This window comes from Triticum aestivum, chromosome 5B (genome assembly GCF_018294505.1).
Source record: "Triticum aestivum cultivar Chinese Spring chromosome 5B, IWGSC CS RefSeq v2.1, whole genome shotgun sequence".
Taxonomy (NCBI): domain Eukaryota; kingdom Viridiplantae; phylum Streptophyta; class Magnoliopsida; order Poales; family Poaceae; genus Triticum; species Triticum aestivum.
The window spans coordinates 463,696,573-463,713,721 of NC_057807.1; the positions used below are offsets into that span (position 1 = coordinate 463,696,573).

General features: G+C 47.2%; 1 protein-coding gene across 1 annotated transcript; it reads left to right on the top strand.

The window, feature by feature from the left end:
- The first annotated feature begins 350 nt into the window (after nucleotides 1-350).
- On the top strand, nucleotides 351-2,334 carry LOC123116446 (uncharacterized). The gene is made up of 2 exons (XM_044537402.1): nucleotides 351-1,179; nucleotides 1,738-2,334. Exons 1-2 carry the CDS (start codon nucleotides 802-804, stop codon nucleotides 1,921-1,923), a joined length of 564 nt encoding a protein of 187 aa, XP_044393337.1. The 5' UTR covers nucleotides 351-801; the 3' UTR covers nucleotides 1,924-2,334.
- The last annotated feature ends 14,815 nt before the right edge of the window (nucleotides 2,335-17,149 follow it).

The following is a 17,149-nucleotide window of genomic DNA, read 5'->3' on the forward strand; positions in this document are numbered from 1 at the left end:
TAAGATTGTCTTCGCAAATTAACCACTAATAAGATATAGGCCAGTAACCACCCTTTACCAGCAGTCAGCACAATTGCACAAATCTCCCTATGCACCGTTTTGCAGTCATGTGCAAACACCTGGGTTAAAATGTTACTCCACATGGTTCTCTTGTACTCCCTCCATCCTGAATTACTTGTCGCAGAAATGGATAGAAATGGATGTATCTAGAACTAAAAATACGTCTAGATATATCCATTCCCCCGACACGGGACGGAGGGAGTATTTCATTTGTGTATTTGAAATAATCATCATGTGGCCATGTTCAGGTTTTCTCACATGCTTGTGCATGCAGGACATCTGGTGTCGTATACATTCACTACTGCCAATGAAAGATGGTGCTAGAGCTGCTTGCGTGTCACGTCCCTTTCTACGTTCATGGAGAGGCCGTCCAAACCTTACATTCAGTTTGAAAGCACTGGACATGAATAAGACTATGTGTGGAGATGTTGAACTAGCAAGAAACTTCACCAGCAAAGTTGACCACATTTTGAATAACCGCTCATGCACTGGTGTGAAGATACTCGAGATTGTTTTGCATTCGTATGATTTCAAGCTCTATAATGTTGATAGCTGGCTTCAGACTGCTGTTACACCTGGGATTGAAGAGCTCACTGTTCAGCTCTCTGCAGAGTCCGGAATAAACTACCTATCCTACAAGTTCCCGTGGTCACTTTTAGCTTATGGCAGTGGAAACTCGATTCGGAATCTAAACCTTTCCTGGTGTTTTTGTCTCCCACTGTTGGACTTGGCTTGAAAAGCATGACGAGACTTGATCTGTGCTACGTCCGTATCACAGATGAGCAGCTGGGGTGCCTTCTCCACAATTGTTCCGCTCTCTTGCAGATGCAGCTCAGCCATTGCAGTCCGTTAACTTTCCTAAAGATACCATTCCATCTGCAACAGCTCAGACACCTGGAGGTGCTTGAGTGCACAAGTCTGAAGGTGATAGAGAGAGAAGCTCCAAACCTCTCCAGTTTTCATTTCAGTCGTTACTGCCTAATACAAATATCACTTGGAGTGGCATTGGAATTGAAGAAGCTCACCATGTCATGCCCTGGTGCTGTCTGTTACGCTCGTGCTGATCTTCCGTCCAGCTTGCCAAATATTGAAGCTCTTTCCCTAAGTTCAGTGAATGAGGTATACACTAAATTCGGAAAATATCCTGTGGAGCTTAGGCTTAGGTGCATCCCCTTATCTAGCCATCCATCTCTGCATCGCGATTCATGCAAGAACTTTTTTCTTTTTTGTTTCTTCCAAATAAAACAACATATGAACTTAAAACTTTTGCAAGATAGCAAAACATTCTTACTACAAATGAGAGAAGAAACTTTCAGATTTTTCCGTCCATCATAAGTATTAAAAATAACTTTTTTTTAATAAAGAAAATCTCATTTTGTATATTAATATCCGTCAAAAAAATCTATAAGTTTTTTCTCTCATTGTAGTAAGAATGTTTTGCTATCTTGCAAAGTTTGAAGTTCATATGTTGTTTTATTTGGAAGCAACAAAAAGAGAAATTTTTACGCAGTAAGTTAATTGTCTAGCACGGATCTCAAAGCTATATTGGAGGGTATGGATAGAGGGTGTCCATGAGCCTAGGCTCTAAAAATCTGCCCCCCACTAAATTCTTAGGTACGCTTAGATGGGTGATATATGATATGCGAACTACGACTAATCTGAGATATCTTTGTGCAGGAGGTCAACACACCAATGCTGCCTAGCAAATTCTTACACCTCAAATATTTGAATATTGATCTTGCTGCAATGACATTTTCTCTGGCCTATGATTATTGTTCTCTGATATCCTTTCTTGACGCTTCTCCTTCTTTGGAGACATTCATCTTGAATGTAAGTCACTGTTCATCATGCAAACATGTTTAATAAAAAAAATGCTGGAACCATTAGCCCAAGTATATCTTGGCTTGTCATTATCTTCAGGTGTTACAGGTAAACATGGAGCATGAGTCAGTCACGGGAGATACTTCAAATTTGAGGCAGATGCCAGGATACCATCATAAAAACCTTAAGACAGTGGAGATCATTGGTTTCTCCTCCGCGAAGAGCTTAGTTGAGCTGACATGCCATATAATTGAGAATACGGCGTCACTTGAGTGCCTTACATTGGACACCACACGAGGACACAATCATTGGGGCGGGTGTTCATCCAACAAATCTGGCATGTGTTCCCCGATGCGCCTGTTTATGCCGGGGGCTCATAAAGGGCTTTTGGCTATCAAGACATATGTCGAGCCAAAAATTCCATCCGGAATCAAGCTAACTGTTGTGGAGCCTTGCAACCGATGCCATGATCTTGAACTTGCTGGACGCTGGTGATAACCGGCTACATACTTTGTGTAGCGTCAATATCACCTTCATGTAATTGACTTTGGTCAACCAGGCTCACGCCTGTTTTGAATGAATAAGGTAGAAAGTGATCTACCTTTTTATTCAAAAAAAAAACTTGTTGGACTTGCTGTTGTTAAGTCAGGGCTATACCTAAACTTAGGCCTTAACACTACTAGGAAAAGGCCTACTAATGGCGCACCTAATTTGACCATTAATGACGCATTAGTGCCACGTCATTAGTATATTTTACTAATGGCGCACCACTGGTGCGCCATTAGTATCTGGTATACTAATGGCGGACCTCAGATGCGTTATTAGTATATAAAACAGTGCGCCATTAGTATGCCTTTCAGGGGGCCATGTATACCCAGGTGCTTTGGCATACTAATGGCGCACAACAACAAGATGCGCTATTAGTAACTTCGGCAAACTAATGGCGCACTATGATGTGATGCGCCATTAGTATGGATATTAGGTTTTTTTTATTTTTTTATTTTCTGTTTTTTGCACAGGTTACAAAATGTATAATTGGACAAAATATAGACAGCACACATCAATAACAGATTCATCGAATACAATAGAAGATTAGTCTCTGAATACAATTCATCATATTAGTCTCCGAATACAATGCATCATATTAGTCTCCGAATTGAAAAGACCGAACAAAGATAGAACATTATATTACAAGTCTCGAGACCACGAGTAGCGAGTTTGTCTTCACATTACAAGTCGATATCGATCATCTAAACTACCATCACATAGAAGAGAGCTGCGGTCATCACGATGAGCATCATCACGATGAAACTCGTCTTCATCCGGTTCCTTTAACGCTCCCTCCCCTCTTCCGCTAGATAGCGGGCGTATCTAGATTCGGCCTCGGCCCTAGTGGTGTACCCTTTGCAACTGTTACCGCTGAATCGGTGAACCTGTCTCCGACACTCCTCCCAGTCGTCGTAGACTCCGGGAACCTTACCCTTGTACACGACATACGACGGCATCGCTATGCACTAGCCAAACAAAACGTTAGTACCAATTCAAAGACAATACATAAGCAATATATAAGTATGCAACAGAACGATCGGAAGAGAAAATCAAGACATTAATAGCATCGATTACATCTAAGTTGAACGACTCTCGAAACCAAAGAGACATACTACAAGTTCATTAAAGTTTAATTACAACATGAGCCAATCGATGTTTCAGAACTAGACACAGCATCACTGCTTTCGACTCGACTCAAGGGACCGGAGCGTGGATGAAGCCGCCGTCTATCGTGGGAGTCATGAAATAACGGGCGTTGTCAGCCTGCATTTGTAGCATTGTGTCGATGTCACTGTTGGACGGTTGATTTCTGAGGTAGAACTGCCCCGAGGTACGAAGGACATCTTGATGGATGATTTCCGCAAACTCCGACTGGATGCGAAAGAATTCTTGTCTGATGTCCGCGTCCTGGATTGCCGACACGCTCGCGGCCCAATTCTTTGAGTTTACTCGGTAGCAGAAGTTGATGATGGTCCCGTACGATCGCCCGCATGTGATGGATGGCGTAGTATGCACCCTTCTGACCTCCAGGCATCTGCTTGACGCAGCAGAACGTCGTATTGTGGGAGAACACGTGCTTGCCGTACTTACGAATAGGCCTGGTGAAGGTGCCTCCAGATTTGGCGTAGCCGGGGAGAACATCATCAAGAACCTTCTTGACATTTGTGTAGTCTACGTTCGACTGACGGTCCGGGTCGAAATACATGGCCATGGAATATTTGGGGCTTAGGAGGATGAGCGTGCAATATGTGTCACTGCAGAAAACACGAATGTTAAAAGAAAAATGATCGAAATCTAAGAATTCATATGTTACGGGCCGATTGAGGGGAGGACTTACTCGGGAAAGTAAGGCACGAGGAAGTTATCCTTATCTTGGTTTGCCGAAATGACGCCTTCGAGGTAAGAACTCGCGACTTGCCGGTCCCCAGCGCTGCCCAAGATCTTGGCACGCATGTAGAAGGGGTCGACTATCACGATGTCCGGGGTCTTGTCGCGAATGATCCGCATCTCCATACTCAGCGAAAATAGCCGAACGAAGGTGTAGTGCAGCGGATGAAGGTTCAACATAGCGTGGATGTCATCAAACCGCAGGACGATCGTACGCCCGATGGAGTTACCCACAAAGCCCTTGCCCTCTGGCACCTTGGCCGCGAAAACCGGGTATGCCACATCCTTCTCTCTGAGACGCCGCTTCTCCAAAAAAAAGAACACTGTCATGCAGACTCCGCATAGCACTGGTTGTAGTATTGAGCATATTTGTCGGTAGCATCGCCCTACCCGCCACATGCACCCTCCTCGAGATATCCTCAGGTGAAGGTGGCCCGTCCTGAGCACGGATCGTACTCGGTGCCGGCTGGCTCGCACCCTTCTTAGTCTTTCTTTTGCGTGCCTTCTTCTTCTCCTGTAATGGGACCGAGTTCTGCTCACAGACCGCCTTCTTGAGTGTGTTTGGGCTGATAATATTTCGCACCTCGCCTATCTGAGGCTCGGTGAAGTCGGCAGCTGGAGGCGTCTCCTGAGAGCTGAACGGCAGACGACGCCTGTTGCAACTTGGCTTCTCCGCGGTACCAACTAGATCACGCACGTCTTTTGTTGGGTTGGGTTCTTGAGAAGGAGGCCTCATGAAGTCGCCATCGTACCCATGTTCGGCAAAGTACTGATCGACGTTGCCAAATGTATCATCGTCGTCGTCGTTCTGATCCTGTGCCATATGCATGTTTGGATCCAGTGGCATAGGGATGTCCGGCACCGTTGCGGCGGTCTTGCCATGGGGCCGACTTGGCGCCGGCACGACTGGCGGTGTTGTCTTTGGGGTGGTGTCCCCCGCCCCCAAACGAATCTGGCTCTTTGGCCAAAGCAGGGGCCAGCTCAGGCAGGCGCTGAGGGTCATCACGTCATTATCGTCGGCCCCGACGGGTCGAATCGGAGGTAACAACTCGTCGCAGCCTGGCAGCACCTGAACCAATTGAACCCTAAACAAGTTGGGTGGCATCTGGGTACCGTGGAACAAGGGGTTGCCCGGTTGAACGATTTTGCCCTTGGCGACATCGACCAACTCGTTGTTCACGAAGTGCAGGAGAGTGCACGGAACGTTGGCGGCGCCCTGCGAAAACATGTAGGGCGTCAGGGATGCCCAGTCAAAGGCAAGGAGATGAAGTCCTCGGCCGAGAGAGGCTTAATTAGTTACCTGATGATGGCGTCGAGCTCGGCTAATGTCGAGGCACCGCCAACGGCGGGCGTGCAGTTGACGGAGGGGCCGCTTGCTGCAAAGGTGCTGGTCGGCGTACACCCGGGTGCATTAAGCTCCCGTGCCGGCGTTGGAGACACCAATGCCGCCTCTGCCGGAGACACCAATGGCTCCGCCATCGCATTCTGCGAGTTGCTGGCCGTGAAGCTAGGAATCGGGGGCGGCCCCTGTTGGCCGCCCTCAATCCACGCACTCAAACCCTCGATCAAGGTAGGCACAATGGCGGTGATCGTCGCTCCGAGTTGTTGTTGCACTTGCTCTTGGACAATCTCCGGAATCCGCGCCACCTGTGCCTTGAGTTCTTGAACCTCGCGCGCCTGGCTTTCCTAGCTGGTCTTTTTCTCCTTTCGCCCACCATTGTTATAGTATGAAGACCATTTTGTCGACAAGCCTTTGCCGGCCACACGACAAGTTGACGTCGGCTTACTGAGCTTATCCTTGTTCTTCATTACATTCAACGCCCTATTTAGAGTGGTATCCCAAGGGTTGCTCTTAGTCGACCCCGCGCTACTGCTTTCAGTCGCCTGCGGAAGGAATGTGAACCATTTAGAAATTTGGCTTCATTAATTAGAATGCAACCATATGGAGCTAATTACGCGGGGGTGTATTCCTTACCAGAACAAGCTCAAGCACCCTGGTCTACGGATCCGTGGTAAGCTCCTTTGTTTTCGGGTCCTTCTTGTACCGGGCCTTGACAAAGTTCTTGGTCTGATTGTCACCGTATTTATCGAAGAGGGGCGGTAGGCCTTGCTCAGAACAGTCATGCCAGCATATAGTATATAAATCTGAAATTGTGTTTACAAGAAGAGTGCCCATTGCAATGTAAACCTGAGAACACAACTCACCTCAAGTGTAGGATATAGCAGACACCTACTTCTTCAGTCAAGTGCAGTAAAAGACCGTTTGCAGAACCTATTTAGTCAGAGTTGAACATTAGAATCCATACTATGCTCTACTATGCTTGTAAAAGAACACCTGCTAGCTAGCTGCTGTCGAGTTGCCAGCATTCATCGTCAGTGAAAAAAAAATGAAGAAGAAAAAAGGCATGCATGCACTGGTTTGCCAAAACAGAGCACTTAAGTCCTCTGTTTTTGCTAACTGCTACACATACCCCCAAGTGAACCACCACAACATCTAAAAGCTAACAATTGTTTTTGCTTATATAATCAGACTTTTTGTGCTAAAAAAACCATAGAACAACTGCTCCAAATTTCTAAATAAACTATCATTTCATTTTCTTCAATAATGAACTGTACTCTTTATGGGTTTTTTAGTTAAATGCAGAAAATCCAAAGTTAATTCCGCCGGGCTTTTCTATGTTTTTTTATACATAACTGCTAAAACCCTAGGAGTTAACTTCTCGGCGAGCTTTCAAGAAACAAAGAAGGACAGTATTTCTCCTGGATTTTACAAGCCATATCTGGCAGAAGTGACTATGCTTGACATCACCTCTCCCAGCTCAAGGTTGTGCAGGTGCAATCTTGGTTGGTTTAATAAGTAAAATATTGAAATGTCATCAGTTTCTTAACATAAATTATGTGTTGTCACAGTGATTAAAAACAAGAATGACAAGTTAGTTTGGTTTATTGGTTTTGAACCTAAGGAAGACCAACATCCATATTAATCTACAGACAAGAAAAGGACACTAGTTTGCTGGAGATGACAAATTTTGGGTTCAATTGGTTGACCACATTTTACTTGTGTAAAAGAAAAAATCACCATTTGGCATGTAGGCATATAGTCTACGAAACCAGTGATTTGTAGGAAGGATAGCAAGTGAAAGAAGATTGATTACATTTTAAAATCATAATCAGAAGAAAAAGAATGGGGAAAGGGGAAGACAGACCTGACGGGATCTGGCGAGGGTGCGCCGAAGTTGATGCGGGTGGCGAGGGCGAGGAAGGCGCGGGCCTCGGCGTCGGTGCGGTACAGCGACCCGTTGAGGGGCCGGAGCTCGAGGGTCGAGATGAAGGGCCGGCCGGTGGTGGCGTTGGAGAGGCAGACGGAGACGGTGGAGGACTGGGCCAGCACGACGGCCTCCCTTGTGACGAGGCAGGCGCCGTCGTAGACGACGACGGGGGACCAGCGGGTGGCGCCGAGGTAGAGGTCGAACTCCGGGAAGGCGTCGTCGCCGTCGAATCCGGCGTAGAGGAAGGTGGCGCGGACAAGGTAGCGCGCGCGGGTGGCGACGGGGAGCGCGTAGCAGTGCTTGGCGCCGTCGGACTGGAAGACGCCGAGGCGTCGAGGCGGCGTCGGGGCGGCGTCGAGGCGGCGGGGCAGCGGCGTCGGGAGAGGAGAGGGGAAGGGGATCGAGGGTGAGGGCGAGGGAGAGAGAGGGGATAGGTTTGGGCCGGGGAAGAAGTATGGATGGGGGCAGCACAACACTAATGGCGCACCACCCCTCGGTGCGCCATAAGTACATCCATACTAATGGCGCACCTCGCCCTGGTGCGCCATTAGTATTTTTTTTGATTTCTGCTCGAGCCAATAGGTTATCTTCCACCTAACCTGATCCACATCAAGTTCCCTCTACTAGCTCGACTGGTCAGTAGCCAGTTCTCACACCAGGAGGTCATGGGTTCGATTCCCAAGCTCCACAATTTTTTATGCATTTAAAATGCTGTTTGATACTTATTTGTGTTTAAATATGTTCGAACTTGTTTAAATCATAACAGTAATATTTTTTTATAAGACAGTAATATTTTTTAAAAAAATATCATCAAACAGTAATGCCGGTGGAGCGGGGGAGGGTGCGGGGGTGCGGGGGGTCGGCGGCGGCGGTTGAGTAGGGGAGGGGTGCGGGGGGTCAGCGGCGGCGGTTGAGTAGGGGAATCGAGGGTGCGTGGGGTTGGCGGCGGCGGCCGGTGGACCGGGGGGTGCTCGGCGGCGAGGGGGACCGGATCTGGCGAGGTGGGATAGCGATCGAGATGGAGGGGGATCGAGATCGAGTGTCCATGAAATTTAAAAATATTCATGATAGTTCAAAAAGTGCCCATGAAATACAATCGAGAAATGAAGGCTACAATTTAAATATAATCGATCTTAGCTAGCTATCTGTTCACAATCTTCTTGCCCTTCTTTTTCGCAAATGGAGTTCTTCTGTGGAACGGACGTCCTTTAGGTAGGGTGGTCCTGCTTCTTCTTGTGGTGTATGCCGCTACTTCATCATTGTCGTCATGTTCGATCCTCGGGTCGCCGTACTTGTCGAAGTCTTGCTCATTGGCTACTCCATCCGTTCCGATGATCTTCCTTTTGCCTCTCCTCACAACAACACGACTGGGCTTTGACGGGTCGGTAATGAAGAAGCATTGGTCAACTTGGGAAGCCAGTACCCATGGCTCATTTTTCGCGGTGACGTTTGCGCCCGCGGTCTTGGATTTGGCTTCGGGTATAACCATAGTGGTGAAATACCGGTCTTCTTTTAGGACGCTCTTCGCCCATCTGACACGGAACATTGGGACCTTCTCTCCAGCATAGCTCAGCTCCCAGATCTCCTTGATCCTTCCGTAGTATCTGTCCTTGTCATTATCGGTGTAGGATTCCATCGTTACCCCGGAGTTCTGATAACCATCGCTCTTCATGTCCTTGGCCTCGGTGTAGAATGTGTAGCCGTTGATATCGTACGCCTCATAGGTCATCAGGTTGTGCTCGGCGCCCTGTGACAAGGCGAATATGAGTTGTTCTTCCACGGAAGAATCCTCATGTAAAGGGTACGACAGAAGCTTCTGCTTGAACCAACGCGTGAAACATGAGTTGTGCTCTTTGATTATATCTCCGTCCGTCCTCTGTTGGCCTCGGTCATTGTACGTCTTCTTAATAAAGGTTTTGTGCTCTTCCACCCAAGGATCGACCACGTCTATGTGTTGTAGCGCGACTAGGTTTGCTCTTTCAAAGTCGGCGAGTCGACCCTCTAAGTCGACATGCATTTCGCGGCGACCCTCACGGTGACCCCATCCAGCGAGCCTGCCGAGGTGCCTGTTGACGGGGCAGACCAACGGGGTTCTCGATGCCTAGATAATTCATGCAGTAGGAGATGCACTCTTCGGTCAGAAAGCCCCTGGCTATACTTCCCTCTGGACGTGACATGTTGCGAACGTATCCTTTGATGACACCATTCATCCTTTCGAACGGCATCATGCTGTGCAAGAACGTCGGCCCGAGTTGGATGATATCCTCCACTATATGGACTAGCAGATGCACCATAACGTCGAAGAATGTGGGCGGGAAGTACATCTCAAGCTCGCATAGTATCACCACGATCTCTTCCTGTAGCCTTCTGAGTTGCCTCACGCCAATCGACTTCCGAGAGATGACGTCGAAAAAGTTGCATAGGCCAAATAGCATTTCACGGACGTGCGCGTCCATGATCCCACGGATTGCAACTGGAAGTATCTGCGTCATCAGCACATGACAGAATGACATGTTCTCGTCGAAACATGCGTCGGTCATTTTGTGTTTTACCTTCATCTCCAGAGCCATGAGCGTTACTTTCAGGCGGGTATCCTCGGGCCTGCATCCTTCATACAATGGAGTAACCGCGTCTAACTCAAGTTGATCCATCTTGGCTTTCTCTCGGGCGGCAGCTCTTGCGTTATCCGTCTGCTTGAGAAGCAGGTCTTGAATATGAGGGTCCTGCACCCAGCCCATCGATGGTCCAGCGTCGTCTGCTCCGCCGGCATCATCATCTTCATGATCATGCCCGTCGTCTGCTCCGGCATCTTCCTCATCATCATGTCCTGCATCTTCTACATGATGACTGTGTACAGCATCACCGTCGTGATCATCTCCTGGGGATTCTTCGTCTTCTCGCCCGCCCGAGCCGCGGTGGTTGTCTTGCTGCCCTTCCTCATTTCTTGCCCGGCCCCCATGGACGACTTCATAGTCATCTTCATCACCTTGCCACCGATAGCCATCCATGAAACCACGCAAGAGCAGGTGGTCCCGCACCTGCCCGGAATCTGGGTCCGCAATAAGGCTCTTCAGCTTGCATCTTCGACACGGACATCTTATCTCCGTCTCGTTCTTTTGAAGCATCTCGGCCTTCGCGAACCTCAAAAACCTATTCACGATGCCTTCGGTCATCGTGCGGACCATGGTCGCCTGCGGGGTAGAGCAAAACGATATTTTAGAACCAAAAAAAAATTTGGCATGACTTTCCCTAAAAATAGGACCAAAAAGAATGCTTAATGCAAAAATTCTCGCCGAAACGGAAATGAAGCAACATTCCGGCAAAATATTGGCAACTATCGCATTTCAAATACCGGTACACCTCCAAACACAAATACATATGCAACACCACAAACATATGCAACACCACGAACATACATAGATCTAGCTAGGCCATAAAAAGTGCATGTGCACATTGTTGTAGGGAGAACAACATAAATATGGCTTCTCCCCTTACTTACCTGTCAAAACAAGGTAATTTAACCACTTAATTTGAATGAATCTATGGTGGAAATGAGGTGAAAAAGAGGAGGCACCCGAGACAAGGAGGAGGTGGAGAGAATGAAGTGGGGAGAAAGTGAGTGTGGGTAGGAGAGGCTGTCCAAAATATCTTGTTGCTGCCCACTTACTAATGGCGCACCAACTCTAAATGCGCCATTAGTAATCCAGGATACTAATGGCGCACCGTCTGGTGGTGCGTCATTAGTAGTTTTGCAAAAAAAAACATACTAATGGCGCACTGTTCCACAGTGCGCCATTACTAGTTTAAACTAGTAATGGCGCACGGTGGAACAGTGCGCCATTAGTAGTTTTACAAAAAAAGGAATAAAAAATATAATAAAAAAACAACATTAGTGGCGCACTTTCCGACAGGTGCGCTATTACTAGTTACACTGAGTCTGGATGCGCCATTAGTATGTTTGGACAGGCGCACTAGTTAAAAAAAATGTTGATACTAATGGCGCACCTTGTGCCAGGTGCGCCATTAGTAGTTTCAATTCTAATGGCGTATCAGAAGGTAGTGCGCCATTAGTATATACTAATGGCACACCGCTTGTCTGGTGCGCCATTAGTGTCAATCCCATCTATAGTCCTTTTTCTAGTAGTGTAAATATAAAAAGAATTTTACTATTATAGAATGGAAAACATTTTATTGTGAAGTGTATTGATTTTTTTTAAGAATGTGTGTGTCTAAAAAAACACTTCTTGCTTCCTTATATATGAAATCTTCACTTATTGGTTCATAGTAAGAAATCTTGTTCAAGCCATATTTTCAACTCATCTTATAATTAGTTGTGGCAGCAAGGAGCCTAGCTATTCACTTATTGGTTCATAGTAAGAAATCTTGTTCAAGCCATATTTTCAACTCATCTTCTAATTAGTTGTGGCAGCAAGGAGCCTAGCTAGCAGCTTAGCCATCTGTATTTTAAGACAAACTATCCATACTGCTATGGTTTGTCATCTCTTGTGAATTAATATCTTTTGTGCTAGTTCTCTTAATTTCTTGTGTCTCATTGTGTTGGAAATGCACTCACAGAGAGGGGCCGAGAGGAGGAGGGAGGGGTAGGGGGTACGCGGGGCCGATAGGTTGTTGTATTTGCCAGGTTGAGTTGGAGGACGAGGGAGCAGGCGCGCTGGCCGCCTCCCGGGGAGGCGGCGCGAGGGCGGAAAAGGGGGGGGGAGAGAAGAGCGGGGGGGGGGGGGCTGGATCTGGCCGCGCGCTGGGGGAGGTCCTAACCCTCGTTGCCGCCGCCACCTCCTCCGCCCGATCTCGGACCGGATCCGGTGAGCCCCGCCAGCGCGCGGCCAGATCCGGGTCCCCCTCCCCCCTTTTCCGCCCCTAACCCTCGTCGCCGCCACCACCTCCTTTGCCCGATCTCGGCCGGATCCGGCGAGCCCCGCCAGCGCGCGGCCAGATCCGGGTCCCCCTCCCCCCACTCTTCCCTTCCCCTTTTCCGCCCCTAACCCTCTTCGCCACCACCACCTGCCCCGCCCGATCCCCGCCGTATCCGGCGTGCCCCGTCAGCGCGCGGCCTGATCCGGGTCCCCCTCCCCCCGCTCTTCCCTTGCCCCCCCTTTCCCACCCTCGCGCCGCCTCCCCGGGAGGCGGCCGGGGCGGCCAGCGCGCCTGCTCCCTCGTCCTCCACCTCGCCTCGTCCCTCCTCGCCGCCCCCGGCTCTGGCCCAGGTGGTGTAGGCGGCGACGGGATCTTCTCTCCCCGCACATGGGTCATTCCTGCCCGGGGCAGGGGGCGGCAGGGGTGTTGCTTGGCTAGGCGGCGGTGGCCGGTGCCAGACATGGTGGAGGCGCTGCACCTTGGCGGCGGGGCATCTTGGTTGCGCGGGGTGGCCGGCGGCGCACTCCCGGCCCAGATCTGGGCCCTGCGGTTCCCAACTGGGTCCTAGCAGGTCGGCCACCGGCGTGGCTTCATTGTCTTCTGCGTGTTGCGAACGTGGAGCAGCTCGGACCGAGGGCGGCGGCGGCGGCGTGCTTACTGCAGCGCGAAGGCGGGAGCTTTACGGGCCTTGGGTGGCCCGGCCGGGCCTGTGGGCCCACGGGCCTAGTGTGCTCCTGCTATTGCGTCCGGTCGGCTACCGTCGTTGATGGTGGAGGTTGGGCCCTCCCGCGTGCTGACGATGATGTTTCCTCTAGTCCTGGCTCCTCTTCTTCGGTATGCAGACCTTTCTTTGTGGTGCCGTGGTGAGACGGTGTGACAAGCTTCAAGACCATGGTGGCGCATGATGGTGGTCGGTTTCGGTGGCGGGCTCCGGAGAGCCCGAGGTGAAGGTCGGGATCGGGAGAAATCCCTGTCGGCCTGGCCGACACCGACGCGGTGGCGCCTGAGGGTGCTGCCAGACCTTCCTGAAGGGCGTCGGGGGCTAACCTTCTTCTCTCCTCGTCGCGTACCGGGGGAAACCCTTGGCAGCAGTGTCGGCATCATCACGTCCCTTCTTGGAGGTGTTGATTGGTACCGGCTTCAGAGTCCAGGAGCTTGGTGGGAGATCTCTGGTGGGCGTAGTGGTCGCGAGGTTTCTTCGTGTTTTTGTCGATCCGTCGTTGTCGGCATTTGTTTCTTTTGTATTTTCTCTCTCGTTTCTTTTGGGCGTGTCTGTGTTGCTTCCGCCCAGCACCTATCGTTGGTCGTATCAGTTGGTTGCTTTGTAATACAAAGCTGGGGAAAACCCTTTTTTCGAGAAATGCAGGTGTGGGAACAGGAAATTCAATGCTAGGTATCTTCTATTCCTAAATTGTTGCAACCAACTGTTTAATTTCACTCACTAACTAATTTTCCTAAGCATGCAAACAAGCCACATCAACGTCTTAGAGCAACTACAATAACATGACGTAAGCGGCTGTAAGACTTTAAACATTATATTTCTGCTAAGGTGTAGGAGAGAAGATAAGCGGCTACAGATTAACAACCAGCTGTAGCACGTTCTCCAAGAGATTTTGTGAGAGAGTGAAGTGGGACATGTATCAATAAACTTTATACATTTATATCTAACTATCGTATTTGCCGGCTATAAGCTTGGCTATAGATGAGGTGGCAACATCATATAGCAACAATTGGTTGTACTGTTAACCATGCTTATGTATGTGTATCACATCATCATCATGACAGCTTATGTGTGCCACATCATCATCATGACATCTCATGCATGTTGTATGGAAAATTGATTAGAGATAATACTACGCATTGATTGCATCATGCCGTCTCATGCATGCTGGTGGTGTGGACAATTGATTAAAAGTGAAAAGATGAAGTGAAGAAGGATGAGTTACATAGAACTAAGGGCATATATATTACCTAAAAGAAGAAGAAAAAGGAAATTTAAAACAAATAATGATAAAATTTGCACACAAATAACAGAGGACCTGGATGAAGATTTGTGGCTCTCAGGTGCCACGCACCCCTATATGCATATAGTATTAAAAAATACCAGGAGAATATAATTAATTTTTGGAATTTGGGGATATCAAACATGGGTGGCCATTCTACTCACGTGTTTAGTTTCGTGATGAATGGATGCCCATGAGATTCTTGGTAAAAAAAGTCAAAAAAAACTATGTATAGAAAAAACTATTTGAATGGATCGTATTTCGGGTTTTATTTTCTCTGCCATGGATATCATGGGCATCCATTCCTCACGAAACTAAACGTGGGGGTAGAATGGGCGCCCATGTTTGATATCCCAAAATTCTAGATTTTTTCTAATTTTCCTGGTATTTTTTAATACTACATTCATATAGGGGTGTGTGGCACCCGAGAGTTGCAATGCATTTTCCATGGTTGGATGAGGATTTGTGGCTCTCAAGTGCCACACAAACCTATATGAATAATGTATTAAAAATAGGAAATTTTAAAAAAATCTTGAATTTTGGGACATCAAACATGGGTGCCCATTCCACTCCGGTGTTTAGTTTCATGAGGAACGAGTGCCCGTGGTATTCTCGGTAAAAAGGTGAAAATTTTCCTTTGTATAGAAAAATGGTTTGGATGGATCGTATGTCGGATCTTATTTTCTTCACCATAGATACTGCAGGCATCCATTCTTCACGAAAATAAGCACGGGGGTGGAATGAGCACCCATGTTTGATACCCAAAATTCTAGACATTTTTTTTAAATTTCCTGGTATTTATTAATACCATATATTCATACATGGGGGTGTGTGGCACCCGAGAGTTCCAATGCATTTTCATGGTTGGCTGAGGATTTGTGGGTCTCGGGTGCCACACACCCATATATGAATATAGTACTAAAAATTACCAGGAAAATTTAAAAAATTCTAGAATTTTGGGATATAAAAAATGGGTGTCCATTCTACTCCGATGTTTAGTTTCGTGTGAAATAGATGCTCGTGGTATTCTCGGTAAAAATGTCAAAAAATTTCCTATGTATAAAAAAAACTATTTGGCGTATGTCGGATAATATTTTCTCTGCCATGGATATCGCGGGCATCCAGCCCACACGAAACTAAACGCGAGGGTGGAATGGGAACCCATGTTTGATATCCCAAAATTCAGTTTTTTAAATTTCCTTATCTTCTTTTAATACTATATCATATAGGGTCAGCTCTCGGGTGCCACACACCCCTATATGAATATAGTATTAAAAAGTACCAGGAAATTTTAGAAAATTCTAGAATTTTGGGATATCAAACATGCATGCCAAATCTACTACTACCTCCGTTTCGGTGAATAAGTCATTTGCGTAGTTCTAGGTTAATGATTTAACTATCTAAATATGTATTATATGTGACAAAAAATATATATTTAGAAACTACATCAGTGTACAAATCTAATGATATAATTTTCATGACATATAACACATATTTAATTCCTCAAATCGATGACCTAGAACTACGCGAATGACTTATTCACCTAGACGGAGGTAGTACCATGTTTAGTTTCGTGAGGGATGGATGCCCGTGGTATTTTTCGGTAAAAAAGTAAAAGAAAAATCCTATGTATAGACAAAAACTATTTGGATGGATTGTATGTAGGATCGTATTTTCTTCGTCATGGATACCGCAGGCATCCATTCCTCATGAAACTAAACGTGGGGGTGGAATGGGCACCATTTTTGATATCCCAAAATTCTATAATTTTTTGAAATTTTCTGGTATTTTATTTTTATACTATGTTCATATAGGGGTGTGTGGCACCCGAGAGCTCCAATGCATTTTCCATGAGGATTTGTGGCTCTCTGTGCTACACATCCCTATATGTATATAGCGTTAAAAATACAAGAAGATTTTAAAAACTTCTAGAATTTTGGGATGTCAAATATGGGTGCCCATTCTACTCCGATGTTTAGCTTCGTGAGGAATGGGTGCCCACGGTATTCTTGGTAAAGAAAAGTCAAAAAAGTCTTATGTATGTAAAAAACTGTTTGGATAGATTGTATGTCGGATCGTATTTTCTTCGCCATGGATGCTGTAGGATTTTCTTCGCCATGGATGCTGTAGGTCTCCAGTCCTCACGAAACTAAACGTGAGGGTGGAATAGGTTGATACCCCTAAATTTCAGAATCTTTAAAATTTTATGGTATTTTTTTAATATTATATTTATATAGAGGTGTGTGGCACGCGAGAGCTCCAATGCATTTTAAAGATTGGACGAGGAGACCTCGGCAGTGGAGTCAGGCGCCGCGCGTCTCCACTCTCCACCATTCTCGATCCTCACCAACCTGGCCCAGGTGACACGAAAATTGGATTTCTGCACCTTCTTCCACAATCCTCACCGTCATCTCCCACGGGAGCATCAACTATCCGGTCGTCTTCGTTAAGTTAAATGAATGATGTTGAGCCTTGCCACCGATGCCACAATCGCAAACTTATATTAATATGACTTTATACTAAATCAGCAACAATTAATATGGATCGAAGGGAGTATGCCTTGCTGCTGTTGTTGCTAAAGTTATACCCTGAACCAATAACCAAACTAGCTCCAGCTGGTTGTATTATACTGAATCCAACCGACTTTTCTTTTAAGAACTTGCAACATATATACACGTTTTGCAA